The sequence below is a fragment of the Pseudorca crassidens genome, chromosome 8, assembly GCF_039906515.1.
Source record: "Pseudorca crassidens isolate mPseCra1 chromosome 8, mPseCra1.hap1, whole genome shotgun sequence".
Lineage (NCBI taxonomy): Eukaryota > Metazoa > Chordata > Mammalia > Artiodactyla > Delphinidae > Pseudorca > Pseudorca crassidens.
The window spans coordinates 49,452,211-49,470,017 of NC_090303.1; the positions used below are offsets into that span (position 1 = coordinate 49,452,211).

The 17,807-nt window shown below is 43.9% G+C and overlaps 2 protein-coding genes across 6 annotated transcripts in view; one reads left to right on the forward strand and one right to left on the reverse strand.

Moving 5' to 3' along the window:
* Positions 1 to 293: 293 nt before the first annotated feature.
* Positions 294 to 13,158, reverse strand: PEG10 (paternally expressed 10). Its single transcript, XM_067746384.1, is given in 3 exon segments — positions 294 to 5,462; positions 5,465 to 6,639; positions 12,865 to 13,158. Coding segments are annotated over 3 exon segments (2,355 nt in total). The 5' UTR covers positions 12,870 to 13,158; the 3' UTR covers positions 294 to 4,287.
* Positions 13,159 to 13,272: 114 nt separating this feature from the next.
* The window catches only part of SGCE (sarcoglycan epsilon), a 67,634-nt gene continuing 63,099 nt past the window's right edge, over positions 13,273 to 17,807 (forward strand). Inside the window, exon 1 of one of the 5 annotated variants that reach the window (XM_067746386.1) lies at positions 13,273 to 13,493. In XM_067746386.1, coding sequence (XP_067602487.1) covers positions 13,385 to 13,493 — 109 coding nt within the window. In that variant the 5' untranslated portion in view covers positions 13,273 to 13,384. The remainder of the gene's footprint in view (positions 13,494 to 17,807) is intronic. The other 4 variants (XM_067746385.1, XM_067746387.1, XM_067746389.1 and 1 more) reach the window with 4 other exon arrangements.

The window sequence follows — 17,807 nt, forward strand, 5'->3', positions numbered from 1 at the left end:
GTTGCTTGATTGATGTATTCATTATATTACCCCCACCACTTCCCCCCCTCTTCCCACCCCCAACCCCATCCTTTAGACCCCCTACCCTCCTAACTCTTCCTTCTTCCTTCACCCTCCCTTGTCCTCTCTCCACCCCTCCTTCCTCCTTCCCCCTCTCCCCCCTTCCTCACCCCTCCTTCCTTTCCTCTTTCCCCCCTTCCCGCTTCTTCCCTCCTTCCCCCTCTCCCCCTTTCCTGTCCTCCCCCCACCCTGTTCACTTTGTGCCAGTGTATGCTGAAATGATTGAGACACAGTTTGCACTTAACCACTAAATCTTTATTGAATTTTTACTCTAACATCAATACAATATTAGTAAATAGAAATACAGAGTAAAGAGAAAACAGCAATAAAATGGGGAAGGGCAGGGAGGTGGGGCAGGGATAGGTAAGAGGTGTAGAGTTAGGGAAAAGGGGCAGAGGTGAGGAGGAGGGCTACTGACAGGGGCATAAGCAATGGTTCTTATTCATCACTTTCCTGTAACTTCCATGAATCTTTACTATCCATCATTATCAATTTCACTCCAGCAACAACTTCTCAAAGGGCATCTATCTATCCTAACTCTCTAAAGGCTTTGCTTACAATCTCAATTCCTGGAGTGAATACGCAGGGCCGAGTGGCTCTATTAAATTATTTATCCAGTCATCTTTGAACTTTCTCCCACTAGGTTTTTATCCATGTTCAATAGCCCTAAAAAGATTGATCTCCCTGCAGTTCCCTCTGAATTTATATGAAACCTTTAGGGGTAGCAATCATAGGGTAAGGGATCACAAGTAAGTACACATGTCCACTTACAGAGATATCTAATACATTATATCATGCTTTTTAACTAATCCCACCCACTTAAGATTACTTAATAGTCCCTCCCACTCTAAAATACTTATGATTATATATATATATCCCCAATTACTTATACTGATTACACAAAGATATAGAAACAATGCAATTTTCCACAGACCAATTTGATAGCATTCTACAATCTGAAACAACAAAGAACTTTCAGTCCCAACCGATGTGCATTCTTTCTTTAAGATGAAAACACAGCATGGTTCCCATCAGGCTCTTCATCTCTGCAGGTGGTCCTTTATCTCTGCCCAGGTCTTTCTAGCAGAGTGTTCTCTGTTGCCAATCTTGGAATTCTATCTGATGTTAGACATCTGTGGTGGATGACTGGATCAATTCAGGAGTCCAAGAGGTATCTGCAAACTTAAACAGAAATCCAGACTGCACTACGTAGATGTGCCCCTCTTATTTTGTGCACCTGCAAGTTCACTGTGCTAGCTCACAGGATTTATTCCAACTAATTCTCCATTTTCCAGTATCTAATACAAATACCTCATTGCTCAAACTAAATTGACCCTTCAGAAATGTATGTAAACTTCCTCCGTTTCAACAACCTAACATGGTGACCTTAGCTAGTTCTCTCCACGTCCGCCTAACAATGGGAGCTTATACCTTCTTCCTTGATTTTTTTAATTAACACTGAAAATTTGGGCCAAAAGTCAATCAATTTTGCCAATTTGTTTCAAAGGGTAGACTGTTGGCTTTTCTTAATAATTTTGATGTTTTAATTTATTTATCTCCTTTGTTTCTATATTGCTCCCTTTCCACCTTCTTTAGAGATTTAATTCTTTGCTTTCCCCTTTCTGTTGAATAAGGCATTTTGTTGGGAAATGCCAAAAAGATTGTATTCAGTTAAAATAGTTGATCAACAGCAATGAAATAAATCACATGAGCGAAAGGAAACTTAATTCTGATTCTACAGAATAAATTTGAGATTACTTATCCTTAACACCTACACTTCTAGATGGCATATACAGCTATAGAGCATAGTACACACTGCCAAACAGGTTTTCAGAAGCTTTACGAACAGCCAAAAGCGTGTCAGGGACTTCATCCGTGAGTCGTTCACCCACACCACCATGCTCTCCCTGACAGCTGTTGTTGCCACATTTCCAGACTTCTGCTTGTAGTGATGGCAAATGTCCATGTGCACATGCCGGGGCTGCAGACAATAGCCCATTTCTAGGCCCTGTGCAGCTTGAAGATCAAGTGATGACTGTAAATGTGACACAGAACAACTTAAATTCAAATGTATGGAGGATGGATTGGTATCTGAGGTAAACTGAAGTGACGCTTCAAAAAGTCCAGAAGCACAAATGCACCATTTAAAAAGTAATTACTCTAAAATACGAGTGACTGACAAGCTTTCTGCTTCCATTGGGGGGGAAAAAAAAAGGAAAAGTTGTTTTGAATTAAATAGCCAATTAGGTATCTTCCTTGAATTTGTATATCATTTTGTGTGAGTTTTTAAAGGCCCAATAAAAAAAAAATTGAAATTATGGATGATGTTAAAACAGAAGTTTAAAGATGAACAGGATGAACTATTATACAGGTACTCCAGTTCTGAGGAGGCTCTCATTCACAGTGTTGTAAGAGTTCACAGTAAAGAAATATTTTACACTACCTTACTTATCCATTTTAATTAATTTAACAATAAGACTTGGATAGTACTTTGTAATTCAATGGAAATCACTTTTGAAAGCAGAGTCACCACTTTAAAACACTGTTAAAAGGACACTATCAACCTACAGCTAAAACTTTTAAGTATTTAAACATGCAAGGATAAGGGTGGGTGATAATATGTGAAAGATGATGTTGATGAAAAGTGAAACTTCACCATTAGACTCCTCTTCATGACAGGCAATTTGAAATATACACCATGTTGTTTTCCTACTCAAACTGTTGGAGACTGTGTGTTGAAACACATGCTCTGAGAAGCCTGCCTCTTTCTTCTCCATGCATGGCAGCAAAATAGAGTCTCAGAAGCCAGGCAGGAAGGATGACACAAATCCTGCAGCAGGGTTAGTGGCAGTAGTAAATAGAAAGAGAGAGGTTAGACAAACAGTTCAAGGTAGTAGCAAGGGACCAGGCTAAAGGAAGTCAGGCAGTGCCAGGTTAGCACAAAGCATCCAGGAGACACCAGCTGATGGTACTGGATTGAAGACAACTCTTGTGTTGTCTGTCGCTTTGAGTGGCTTTCGCAGGCCTTTCATTCCTGGCAGCTTATCGGCTCCAACCCCTAGAGGGTGCTAAAATCATTCCCCCTCCCTAAGCATCCTAGTGCTACAGTCTAGTGAGGGGACTGATGATGAAATGCCCAGATGCATATGGAGGCAGAAGACATGGATAGATGCTCCCAAGACTTCAGGTGATGCTCTTCCAGCCAATGAACAACGCTCTTGAAAATTCTTTCTGAAGTTCCAGGTCAAGGTGGTAACATTAACTCTGAGTCTCCCCTTTAAGAGTTGGGTATGGGGATTTAGGAGTCCTTTTGATTTGCTACTCGTTAGCCCTCATACATGACTGAGAGGTGATCACATTTCACAAACATCTAACACACCTGGAGCCACCAATAGTCTCTGGTTACCAGGTTTAAGGTTTTGTGGAAGCCATTGCTGGCATGGTGATGGTAAGGTGTTGTGACAAAGCCAGAGTTATTGGGTACATGTGATTTGCACCAGGATGTGAAGGCACACTCACACATGCCAACGTCCATCTAAGCGTACTTCCTTCCGAGGCCTGAGGTGTTTCTGTTGCAGGGGTTTTGCCTGCTCCTGGGGGAACCAGTTGAGTTGCCGCTCCTTGCATCATGAAAGTGGAGTTTGAAGATGGTGAAGTTTCAAAGGGTGCAGCAAAAAGATCATGGAAGCCGTTTCACACTGCACCAATAATTGTGGCTTCCTTAATAAGGCCTCGGTCCTCCAAAGATGTAAAGAGAGTACCGAAACTGCAAGAAAAGTCATGTCCTCCTCCTCCTTGTCTCCCCCTCCATAAAGAAAACAGCATTTCCTGTGTTTGCATCAGCTTCTCAGTAACTATTAAATGAGGAACCTGGCAGCCAATAATTCATATGGTGACAGAGGTTTCAGCAGGTAAAACCCAGGCTTCCAGGGTTTGCTGGGAAGTAAACTTATTACGAATTTTAATTAGATTGGCAGTTAAGGTGGAAAACAGAGATGATTCGTTGGTAAATATTTTGTCACTTCCACCAAACAGTGGAGGTCTGTTGGTGCTTTAGGATGTGCCCCAGTCCAGGGTGGCCCTGACTTTCTGTAGCCGTTACAGAGAAAACCTGTGCCTCAGGTTGGTCTGAAGGTGCAATAGCCCAATTTAGCACGCAGTCACTGATTGAGAAGCTGAACAGGAGTTCACTTCGAGGGCAGAGATCCTGAAGGACATGATGCGTATTTACATGGTGCTGTAAGACGGCGGCGGGGGTGGGGGCGGCGGCGGCGGCGGCGGCTGTGGCGGTGGGTACTGGGGCACCGGTGGCTGGCGGTACCAGTGCGGATTCCAGGTGATCATCACGGGGACATAGAGCGATCGCCCCTGTCCATCTCGCCCCACGGGGTACCAGGCAAATCCTACCGGGTAGGTCGGGTACGTGGCATATGCAGGGTAGGTCGGATATCCTGGTATTTGAGGTACGTATTCAGTGTACGTCGCCAGGTGAGCTTGGTCTTCTAAATTTGGAATAGAGAGTCGAGGATACTGATTCTGGATGGTGAAATTGTTGGGAGCTCGGCAGTCGTAAGAAACTTGCAGTTTCCACCCCCTTTTCACTTGGAGAACTTGGGCTCCGTTGGGTGCGACGGTGGGAGTAATGAGCCCATCTTTCACGTTTCGGGCCACAAAATCTCGCAGAGCTGCCATTTCGGGTTCCGACAGTGAGTACACGTGTCCGCTGGGAATACTGTGTGCTCCAGGGATCATTTCTATGTTAGGGTCAACCAGACGGTTGTCTGGGTAGACGTTTTCATCTACTGGAGTGTACACATTCTGGACGTAGTAATACCTCACGGGTTGGTAAACTCTGTATCCTTCCACCGGGTAATACAATGACGGTTGTGCTGGTGGTGGGAGCGCGGGTGGTATCGGAGAGTACATCCGGCAATGGTATCGGCAATATTCGGAATCGAAGACGATCGATCGGGTGCTCCACGTGATGTTGGGATCGTGTGTGCTCAGCCAGCGCACCCCTAGGACGATGGGGAAGAACGGAGACTGAGTCACATCGAATGACAGCACCTCACGGTGATCTCCCAAGTCGACGATCAGGTCGTGCGTTTCATGGACAACTGGGCCCGATGCTATGGGACGTCCATCAATCGCTTCTACAAGTATTGGCCAGTCCTTGACTCTCAGAGGAATGCCATTCTGGGCAACGTATTCGTGGTCAATGAAGTTGCCGGAAGCACCAGAATCAATCATGGCTCGGACAAACAGGGTGTGTCTGCCCGGAAGATGAATCTGGAGCATCACTTGCAAGTGTGGCGATGAAGCAGCATCATCTTGTGGGGACCTTATTAATTCCGGCCCGGTCGCTGAAGGTCCCTCTACAGCGGGGCCGGGGAGTTTCCCGCCGGCGAAGCCTTCGAGGCCTTGGCAGGACAGTTGTCGGCGTAGTGACCTCCATTCCCACAGTAGAGGCACAGGTTCAGCTTTCGGCGTCTTTCTTTTTCTTCCTGGGTCAGGCGCATGCGGGCACCTCCCACGGGCTCGGTCGGATCTACCTGGTGGTGGCTGTTGACGTGAGGCATCACCAGCGCACGGGGCGGGGAGCGCGGCTTGCGGGCGGCGGCTGCCCGGGCCAGCCTTCTCTCGATGTGGATGCACTGGCCGATCAGTGCGGACAGCGACTTGGCGACTTCGAGGCGCGACAGCTCCGCCTGAATGTGGTCGCTGAGGCCCTCGTGGTACTGGTCAATCAAGGCAGGCTCGTTCCAATCCAGGTCCTGGGCGATCATCTGAAAAGTGTTGGAATAGTCGATGACTGACCCCATGCCTTGGCGCAGACGTCTGATCTTGCGTTTGGCAGCCTCGCGCCGCTGAGGGTCTTCAAACACATGCTTCATTTCGGTCATGAAGGCTGGGTAGTTGTGCATCAGGTAGTGGGATCGCTCTAGCTTGGCGGAGGCCCAGCGGGCAGCACGGCCGGTCATCATGCTTGTCACGAAGCAGACACGCACGCGATCAATGGAGAAATCTCTGGTGCTCTTTTCCATGAAGAGCTGGCACTGGGCCATGAAAGGCACCAGCATGTCTGGGTTGCCGTCAAACTTCTCGGGAAGGTCTTCTGGGCTCTCTTCCTCGATCGGAGTGGCTGGGGCAGCAGCGGCTGCAGCTCCGCAGAGCTCAATGTCATCTTCCTCCTCCTCAGGGGCGGGCTCCACCTGCTCGCGGAGGGAGGTGTTCTCCTCTGTGAGTTTCTGTACCTGGTTCTGCAGGTTGTTGTTCTCCTCGGACTGCTTCATGACCTTCTCTCTGAGGTTGTTGATCTCTTCAGAGAGATCCTCCCGCCTTCGTTCGGCCAGGTTGGGGTTGTACTGGCCCCTTTGGCCGCTGCAGGGGGAGCTGGAGGGGGAGGCAGGATCGTTGGGGGGAGGCGGAGGAGGAGGAGGTGGGCAGTCGGGCCCCAGGGTGAGAGGTGGGGTGGGAGGAGACCTCCCAAGTGCAGCTTCACTCCGGTGGGGAGAGAGGCCTGGATCCTGGCCTCCTCTTCCACCCTTTCGCCTTTTGGTTTTCAGAAGCTTTTTGTTTCTGTAAGTGAAGATAAAAGCATACATTCAACATATGCATTTAAAGCACCACAATACAAAGAAGATTTTATCATTTACAGTATCTACTAAAGTACTCTAAACACATGAGTATTTAAAGCATCTCTTTGTTCTGCTTGCTCACATCAATAGTTCATAAACAGACAAAAACCCTGCAAAAAAGCAATTAATCAGTAGGACAGTAGATAATGAAAAGCATCCTACTTTTTGATGTCCAAATGACTTTTTCCTCCTCAACAATCACCTGTTCATCATGATTCAACAATACACAACTGTATCAACAGCACTATGACCTTTACTGACTAATAAAGAATGAGGAGACACTCCAAACAAGAAGTTTTATAAGGAGAGAGCAGAGCAAGAAACTTTCAAGCAAAGATTGATAGTGGAAAAGTTACACAAAGTAAAGTCAAAATTATAACTTTATTATTAGAGAAGTTACCTGAAAAGTTGCTACTATTCCAGCCAATAGAAAACCAAGAAAAAGAAAGGGGAGGGGTGAGTTAAAAATCACAGTGCCTGTATTCATCAACCTGGGGGGAGAGGGGCACTCCGGCCCACTGTCTCGACCCTGATCCACCTCTACAGAGAAGGCAACTAGTCATCGAAACAAACAACAACTGCCACCAGACCAGTTTGGATTGTCTGAATTACTTTTCGGGCCATAATTTGATTTCCCAAAGAGAATTCCCTTTGGGACAGAAATGGCAATGAGTAGCAACCTGTGTATATCAGTTTCCCTCCTTATTATGCAGTCAATCAACAAATATTAATTGACGTCTCCTAGGAGTAGCTGGGCTATAAAATGGGACATTCAAAGAAGCCCAATAATAGTATACCTCAAACTTATAATAAGGATTTAATTAAATAATGCAGGTAAAGCACATAGTGAGTATTCAATAACTGTTAGCTGATATTAATGAAGTTATTAATAAAGAACAGAAACTTTAAATTTCTGTGTAATGAGGCCGCGATTAAAACAGGGAGGGGCTGCAACTATGGCAACCTGGGGATGCACATCCCACTAAAGATACTAATTTTTTTTTTTTTTTTAAATACTGTGTTGGTCAGACAAATCCAGGGCCTCATTAGGCTTGCAGGTCAGCAGTGTGCAATCCCAGGTTTTTAAACAAAGTTTGTCAATACAGCCCCACCTAAAAGTTTGTAACTGAGAGTGGGATGGGTCACTCCTAGCGGGGTGAGTGACTGTGTGTGTGTGGGGGGGGAGGGGACAGGGGGGTTAAATGTCCTAATTATGGGTAGGGTGACAATAAATCATACATATAATAAATCAGCACACAGGGCCTGTGTACTTCCTGGAAATAGGGTTAAATTCATTTCGAGGAATTATTTTAACACTTTGATGATTTTTTTAACAGGCCTCAAATTCTCATATTTGGAAAACTCTAGGAAAGTGCTCAAAAGTTTAAAAATATAATATGTAAAGCAGGCAGACTGCCTATTCACTACATTTTAACTTGGCAGTCCTGGTCACCTGTTCCTCTCTGACCCATCAAGGTAAAAAATGGACACCAAATTAATTATGTAAAATAAAGCCACAAAGATAAACGTGTTATTCAGAGAAGTTAGGTGAAAAATAGCTAATATTTCAACCAATAGTGTACAAGGGAAAAAAAAAAGGTGATGGTAATCAAACATGATGCCTGGCTGTAGAGAAATACCCCTTCCTCCTTCCTTCCTAAGACCCCTCCTCATTCTTTAGGCCCCTCCCCTGCCCCAGCCCTGCCATCCACAACCATTTTCCCTATGCCCTGGACTGTGGGTATGGCCTCTTCAAGGAGTGGCTATACAGCAAGTAGAGTCCTTAAGGGACAGAATTACTGTGCCATTTTAATAGTTTTAAATGCTACTTAATTACTTTAGTAGCTTAGGCTATGGAAACAGCTAATAGTTGACATGCAAGATAAAATCTTCAAGTTTAGAAAAAAAATATCAGAAGATGTAATTAACACATCATAGCCTGTGACATTGTTTCATTTCCAGCTGCTTAAAGACAATTATATTGGTGACATTCAGAAAATGAGGTCACAAAATAATGCAATTTTTATTAATTAAACTTAAGAGTTTTAATGTCCCATTAAAAAGCAACTAATAAGCGCAGGTCAGGTGACTCAGGTGTCACTTCGGTCATCAAGACACTAATACTTAAAAACTTAGAGACAAGACTTCTGAAAAGGCATTCACAGCATGGCCTGGAGCATCGCGACCCAGGTCAGGAAGGTTAACAACCTATATGTCAATCACAGTCACTGGGGTGGGCTTTAATGAGGCCCAGGTCTGATGGTTTTCACATCTGCAAAACACGATAGGAGAGAAATAACAACACATTAGGAAATCAGCAAACAATCACTGTATTGTTTTTGGAAACGGAAGATTAATAAGAGTTTAAAATTCAAATGCTTTTGGTGACAGGAAGGTAATATAAAGGTGAGAAGAGACTGGAGATAGGAAAACAGGAAGGGGCTGCAACTATTTAACTTGGGGATGCATACCCCACCCCCCCATCTTTTAATTCTTGTAAAATTTTTAAATACAGTGCTGGTCAAACAAATTCAGGGCCTTTTTTTACCTTCGAGATCACCGGTTTGAGGCCCTTAACTTTTACCAATATCAGGCCTAAGGCCTACACTCCCGGGGTTTGTAATTTTGGGGTGGGACTCTAAGTCCTAAAAGAGTTAACTGCCCAGAACAGAGTCGTTTAACCATTAAAAGTGATAGGGCAGTGGGCAGGCAAGTCAACAGTATAAGTAAAGTTTACAAATGTTTAAACAGCAATTGGAGCACCAGTTAACATGGGAACAGGAGAACGGTAACTTGACTTGAATATAGGACTATGGCTCCTTAAACACCCCCTTAGTAGGGGCTGGACTGGGAAGGTGGGTCAAGGGGCCCTGTGCCTAAAACCTGGAAGGACACACAGCATAAAGCTAAGCTCCCTGGGACAGATGCCACCATAAAGGTGACATGAAAAAGAGTTCAGTATTACTCTATTTAAGAAGTAAAGACATTTGCTTCATCTTTGACTCTTCACAATGACTTTTGAAACTTTCTATCCCCCGCACCCCCCCTACAAACACACCAAGGTGCAAAAGTAGCCAAAACCCGCCATACATTAAACATCGCACTAGTAAATGACACTTCATTAAACAGTGCTTAATTGTTTTATTTGCAAACGTCCACATTTCTTTTTGAGAGCTATGAGTACTATTTGCGAAATGCAAATTCTAATAATATGCACATTTTTCAAACCATTGTTTTGAACCTCTTTAAAATGCAGATACAAATTCCGAAGAGAAGAGGGGTCAGGGTGGCAAGGTGGGTAAAAGGGGCCTGGGGACTTACTGAAAGGTGTAATTATGATTAGCACACGTTATTCATAGATTGTATACTTGTTGGGGGCTTGGGGGGAGGGGTGATTGGTGGGGTGTGACAGGTTTTTGGGAGCCAGTGCTTCCAAATGCCCCTGTAACACTCCTGGCTCATGGTTTCTAATATATGGAACCAGGTTTTAAAATTTCTTCATTTAGTTAGAAACATAAATAGCGGATTGGCAGTTAGCTATAAATTTGTTTTATATAGATATTTTTAAATGCCAGCTAAAACCTTCAATCTATATTTTCTCATGTAACCACTTTGTTACGTTACACAAATTTTAAATGACAATTATGTACCATTAAATAATCCACTTGCCCCAAATTTAAATAATTAGCTTTTGCTTTTTAGTTTATAAAAAAGCTAATTATTTTGAGTGTTTTGAATTTAGTTGCTTTGAATTATAATTACCGCTTAAATTATTGGAGCTTAAAAATGCTTTTTTTTTTTTTTTTTTTAAAGATCCTGTTGAATGAGAGAGAGATAAGGCAAGCAATGTCTTGGACAACCCAGGACAGCAAAACACCATAGGAAATAGCCAGGAGCAAAAAACCAGAACACAACGGCAGACACCAAGGAAGACACTGAATAAACCAGTTTACTCTGGTCATTTAACACTTATTTGTGCCTACAATGTGTCAGGCACAATTATGTAGGCAAGTTAGCCAGGGCTAATCCCCTAAAATTCCAAGAAAAAAATCCAGATAAACACCTCATCCTTGCTCAGAGGCCAAGCCAGTAGCACCAACAAACTCACTTAAAACTCCTGTGAAACAAAGTTCAAGTTGTTCTTTATTTTGTAGCCACCAAAGCATCTGATTCCAGTAGGTCCCACCACAAAGGTCCACAAGTGTGTCAAAAGAACTTGAGTTTTTTAGTTTTAAAAAATTAAATTTTTAGTTTTAATTTTTTAAGGTTTAAAAAATCTTAAAATTTAATGATGTTAAAAGCATTTAAAATATTTTTTCATTTGCAGTAAAAACGTTTAGCTAGATTGCCTTTAGAGGCGCCAGCCACGTCAGCTTGGAAGCACCCTTCATAAGCCACTATCAGGAGTTTAAATTGTGGGATTATGTTGTTTAACATATGCAAAGTGCTTATTAATGCCATGTATAATTATTATTGTTGTTAATTGTCCTTATTTATTTTTCTTATATTTATTAGACACTGGTGGATAAAAAGCAAAACCGGCGCAGAAGAGAAACCGCAGCAGCGAAACCGCAGGAGAGCTGGGCTGTGCAGCCAGGCGCAGGCAGCGAAGACGCAGGCGCAAAGGAGGAGTACCTGATGGGAGGGGTACCTGATGGGAGGGGTGGGGGCCCACACTGCGCAGGCGCAGGTGGGCCCTGGGGAGGTGGGGCCATAGGCCAGCCCAGAAGAGGCTGGTTCAGGGCGGGGCCAAGTTTTGAGAGGTGCGGTCTGGAGGAGCCACTCCAGAGAAGGGGGGCTCAGAGGGAGGAGGGGTCTAGAGGAACCGCCTCAGAGGAGGCGGGCTCGGCGAGGCGCGGGGTCTGGGGAGGCAGGGTCTAGAAGGCGCGCTCTGGGAAGGCGCGCCGCAGAGGAGGCGCGCTCTGAGTAGGTGCTGGGAGGTGCTAAGCCTGTTCCTAGGAGATACTGCAGAGAAGGCGCGCTAGGATGGGCGGGGCAGGTCTGAGACTGGCTGCATGCCTCTCCCAGGATTCCCCCCCTCCCCAAGCACCTCCCACCAGCCTCCAACAGGCAGATTCATTTCATGCAACAAGAGCAGTCACCCCCAGATCCAATCCCCCCACCACCACCCCGCGCCTTCCAAGACTAAGCATACCAGTTTCCACAAACTGTTGCTGGACGCCAATTCGCGCCACCACTACAACTATACCGCCACTTCAATCAAGCGCAACTAGGCAAGGCAGCCCGCTCTGCCACCACCAAAAGATTTTTTACGCTCAAGTCAGCGCCCTTCCACTCCACTGCCATAGCAGGAGTGGTGTGGGCAGAATGTTAAACACTAATTTTTGCCCAGGGCTCCATTTTGTCTAACAGCACCATCATGCAGAGAACCGTCCTGTAGAAAAACATAGTGGGAGCCATTCCAAAAGGTGTGTAAGAGACAAAGGGTGGGGTTCCTCCAAGAAGACAGAGTAATCTTACTCTTCAGTTCATGTGCACTTCAGCTGGTTTCTTTGTAGCGCAAAACAGTGCAGCTTGTGTACCTCTGCAGCTGTTATTACTTTGTAGCGCATTTTAGGTGTAAATTGTTCCGCAGCTCATGTACCTCTGCGGTTCCTGTGTCTTGGAGCGCAATGAAGCGCTGTTGTCGTGCTAATCGTTATCATTTTTGTAGAGCTGATCTTCTACAGCTCAGATTTTGTAGCGCATTTAGAGCGCAAATCAGTCATCAGTCTGCGGCTCACATATCGTTGCAGTTCATACTGGTTCTAGCGCAAAGAAGCATCCATCAAGTCTGTAGCGCATTGAAGCGCCCATCCGTCCGTAGCGCATTTGAAGCGCTCATCAGTTTGTAGCGCATTTGAAGCGCCAATTAGTTTGTAGTGCATATCACTTTGCAGCGCATTTGCAAATTGGTCTGTAGCTCATGTCCGTCTACAGCTCATGTTTGTCCGCAGCTCATATGTGTCTACAGTCCGTATCTGGACTTAGGTTCTGGAAATCAAAGCCCTGAAGGCTAGGTTTCTCCATGCAGTTTTGGGGCACAGCCAGTGAAGACGTGACAAGGTGTGCGTGGAGACATTCCGGGCGCTACTCCATCTCCCGCAGCTTCCGATAAGAAGGGGGGAATGAATGTGATCTTAAAAAAAAAAAGAAACATCCTCACCGCATACTCACCACGCGAGGACTCCTCTGCGAAGACACTAAGGACGGGGTCCCACACCTGTGCCAGGCGTGGGCTCCGCTGGGTGCTCGGCAGCCCGGAGTGGCTCCGGACGCGAGCCCGCTCAGCGGACCTTTCGCGAGGCTCGGTGGTCCCTCTTCGATGGTCTCCTCAGGTCGTAGTCAGGTTTCTTCGACACACACCAACCGAAGTTGAAGCGCGTGTACCGAGAGCGCCGACTGGGAGCCTTATATAGGCTGAACCGAGGAGGGGGGCGCCAAATCCCAGCGTGCTCCGCGGGTTAGGGGGGCGGAGGGGGGAGCGGGGGCGGAGGGGATGGGGGATGGGGGGTGGGGGAGATGGGGGTGGGGGCGATGGCCACGCTACACTGGCCCGCCGCTAGAGGGAGCACGGGATTAAGGAGGGGGTGCAGGATGCTGATGCTGAACTGGCCAAGCTGGGAGGAAAGAAGAAAGGGAGGGGAGTGGAGAATCGAGGACGGCCCGGCCTAGGCAGGCCAAGAATGCAATTGCCCTGGTGGTGGGAGCTGGGAGACCCTTGTGCTTGGACGGGACAGTGTCGGGGGACACGCAGGATGAGCCCCGCAACCACTGGCACCTTCTTGCTGACAGGTTAGTGGCCCGCGCGCGACGGGAGGTCCTGGGGCCAACAGGCCGCCGCTTCCCCATCCCCCGCCCGGGTTTTGGGTACCCGGGTGCATTTTCTGGGCATCAGCCCCTCTTGCTACGGAATCCCCAGTGCACCCCTCCTCCAGGACGCCCCGCACCCCACTTCCCGTGCCCTGTACGTCCCCTACCAGGCTTGACCCCTGGCCTTTTTTCTCCGCGCCCCCTGCGGGCCCCTCCCTGCCCGGAGGCGCCGAAATTCCATCTCCAATTTCCATTCCCATTGCTCCCCCACCCCACCCCCAGCAGTCCTGGTGGTGAACCTCTCCCGATCCCTGCCTGAAAGAGCTGGGGGTCGTTGACCATTTGGGGGGGGGTTGTGGCTTACCCCGCGAACGGGGCTCTGCGGCCCAGAGGCGCGCCGTAGGAAATGGGTGTCAAGCTGCACCCCCCTCTACACAAACGCATCTTTTTTTTCCTTTTCTTGAATCCGATCTGGAGAGAACACAAAAATGTGCATTTGAAACGCCTAATTCTCCCCTCTTTCTAAGAGAATTTCTCGGCGACGGAAATCTCGTTTTTCTTAGGTTTTGCAGAGCAGGGAAAAGGAATCATGAAACGCTAGGAGCCAAACAGCGTGTTGAGGTCAGGTTAACCTCGGCTGGGGGCCAGAGATGCTGCAAACAGAACGGTTTGCCCCACCAAGTGCACTATTTCGAGAAAGCAAAAACAATTAGAAACAGCTGTGGATGCCTCCAGTGTAGTTGGCGGGCTTCGGAGGCTCCCAGCTACGGCCTTGTGGTGGTGATTACGAGGTTTACCGAGGTTTACGCAGAGACCTAGATCTCTCTGCAACATTACATTTTTCTAAATCTTGTAGGGTGAATGAATACATTTAGTCACGGTTACCGCACGTTTAATCCTTTGAAGCGTGTTGCCGAGATTCGGCCGCAAATATTTGTGTATATTTATACGTATAAACATATATATTTTACGTTAGAGAAAATTGCAGTGAGTTACAAGACTTTAAAATACTAATGAGGAAGGATGCTGGAAAAAAAGCCTTAACGTGGGTTTCCATTTAAGTGCCTCAGAGTGTTACGCACTGAGGAAAGGGACAATCTGTTGATAATCTTAGTAAAAGAAGTTTAAAATGAAAAACCAATTGCCTACGACTGAGTGAGGTTCCTGAAACACAGATGAGACACATTTGTATATAAAGGCTAAAACTGAGCATATTTCAGTAACATTGCTACAGATTATTTTATACATAGAGGATAGATAAGAATTTGACCCATTGTAGGAGGATAGATAAGAATTTGACCCATTGTAGATGATACGATGGCAGAGATCTCACTTAAAGCGAGCCTTTCTAGGAGTAAACAGAACTGTAGCACATTTATTGAGATTCTACTTTTTAATCAGAAATAAAATGTTGACTGTCAGATATGTGAATGAATGAAGTGCAGATTTCCAACACTGAAAGATATTTTTCTAGGAAGTTGGGTGAACATAATTATACTGTTTAGAAGTGCCTAGTGCCTTTTAATGTTTAGGATGTTCACTCTTTTCTGCAATGTAGAATTTCAGGATTTCTTATATATGCTAGAGTACTGTTCTGGTGACCACCAGACTGTCAAATTCTTAGCATTTTTAATCCAGGAAAGTACTTCATCTACTTGTTTGTTAACTGATAGACATTCTTTTTTCTAAAAAATGAAATTAAAAAATAGTATAGGTGATAGAGAAAATTCAGGTTTAAAAATCTATCCCAAGACTTTTAAAGTTTGAACAAGTTTGAACCTATTTGAATTTTTATTTCAAAATGTTAGCCAGGATTTTTTTTGGTGGGGGGTGTGTTTGTGGGAAAAAAACAGCTTTAGTATTATCCTTATCATAATAAAAGTAATTCCTATTCATTGTACAAAATTTAGGGAAGAAAAACTCCAGAAACTGGGGAAAAAAAAAATCAAGAAGAAAATCAAGATCACCTGTAATCTCTTCATCCTGCGATAACCCCAGTAAACATTATGGGCTCTACTTTATCTATGCATATACATGTGCGTAAATAATATACATTTTTCACAGAGTTGCACATGTATAATTTCTAAAAATTGAAAATGGGATCAAATTAATTTCCTCCATTTGTTCTCTTCAAGGAGCCTTAACTATCTAATGACATTAAATTTGCAGAGTTTTTTTTTAAAGGAAATAGTATTAATTACTTTTTCTAATTAAAATTTTAAATGAACATTGGTACAGAAATATTTAAAACCAAAGAATAGAGAGTTTCCTCTGATCTCACTATTCTAACATACACATAGTAATCATTTGTTATATTTCCTTGTGTTTTTTATTCTTCTACATATGAAATAATTTTTGCTCAGAAATAGATTTTTCTAAGGAAAAAACATCAGTAGATAAGTAGTTTTGATAAAACTTTTTAATCGAAAGCAGCAAAACAATGTTAAACATAAAAACAAAAATACAATGTTAATAGATAAATACTTGAGATAACATGTTACCTAAAACAACAAAACTACACCCCCCAACTTAATAGACAGGAATTTAAAACACTTTCTTGACATTTGATATCATGAGTGAATTTTGGAGTTTCTCAGATATTTGTTCCCAGTGTTGTTGGTTTCTTACCCGTTTTGCACAAGGTTACACGCAAAGCAAAAAGAGGTGCTAATGTGCATTATATACTTTATCAAATAATAACTGGGCATTGCATCTGAACATTTCAATCCATTTTTATGAGAATTTCCTGTGGATCTATGAAGCTGTTGATTTACCACCTGTATTTTAACTTCTAGTGTAGTGGGAAAATTGTATTTAAAAACAAAGTGGGATTTTCACTTGTCAAATAATAGCTAGAGTTTCTAATTGGACGTTTTATTTATTTAAGACAATTTGCCATGTATCTGTGAAGCTGTTGATTTGCCTTATATGTTCAGCTTAATTTCTTGGGTGGTGGGAAAATTGTATTCCAAAACAATAAGGTTGAATTTTCACTTGTCAAATAATAACTGGACTTTCTAGTCGGACATTTTATCTATTTTAGATGACAGTTTGCTGTGGCTCTATGAATCTGCTGATTTACCACATGCATTTGACTTACCTTTTAGTATATTAGGAAAAATTCATTTCTAAGCAAAGTAAAATTTTCAGCTGTCAAATATTAACTGGACTTAGTACTTGATCATTTTATCCATTTATTATAAGAGTTTGCCATAAATCCAAAAACTGTTGCTTTACCTCATATATTTAGTTTAAATTCTAGTATGGTGGACAAATTGTTTTTCTAAGCAAAGCGGAATTTTCACTTGTCTCTCAGACGTTGAAAATTAGCAAGGGACAGTGAGAAAACTGATGAGAGAGAAAAGTAACACATATCCAGTTTCTAGCACTGGTTTTCACTGATAAAAACCATGCTCCAAACAAAGTGTTGAAGCATTGAAGAAACCCTGACATGTTAAAAAATTCTCAATCAGATATACAGATTGGTTGGGATTGTAATAAGTGCAGTATTTATGGATCACATTTTCTCCAAAATAACCAGCTACTTTGTTTCTTTTTCTTTTTTACTAACCCTCCACGCTTACTCTATCTGATCCCTTTTCTTAAAACTTACCGTTAAGTCAGTTCTAAACACCGAAGTGTAAATTCTATTGTTGGTCTTATTTCCTACTCTTAGTGTAAAAAAGGACTGTAAGTGAATAGATGACATGGGTTTATGTGTCCGTTAGAGATTCTTGGTCTGGAGCTCTGTTTAAGTCCAGAGCTTCACAGAAGTATTAACATTGTGATTTTTTTCTTTCTATCCTTTCCAATCCCTCCATCAGAGACAGAGAGACAGGCATGATAGAAAGACAGATACACATGGGTAGGCAGATAGACAGACGGACAAACATGGACAGATAGACACTTGGGCACACACACATGCATTGACATCCAGGCTTTTTCTAAACTTTAGGATCCAGTTCTCCAGTTTGCTTTCTCCCTGATTTCTAAAAATATTAAGCCAAAAGCATCAGTGCATAATTCAGAAAAGGAAGCTGGTGTTTTTAAAGATCAACAAGTATTTTTCAGGTTGGTAGAATCAGATAGAGTCTCAATGCTCTTAAAGTTGTTCCACATGAACTGCTTCCGAACTGCTTCCAAGCAAAATTCTGTCTAAGCAAAATTCAGTTTTTTTAAACAATGTAACTATAGTAAAGACAGTATTGAATAAAAAACAATCTCCACCATCTGACACTAGAAGAAACATTTCCACTGATGTTCCTTCCCTTCTAGTCTTTGTTCCATGTGCATATA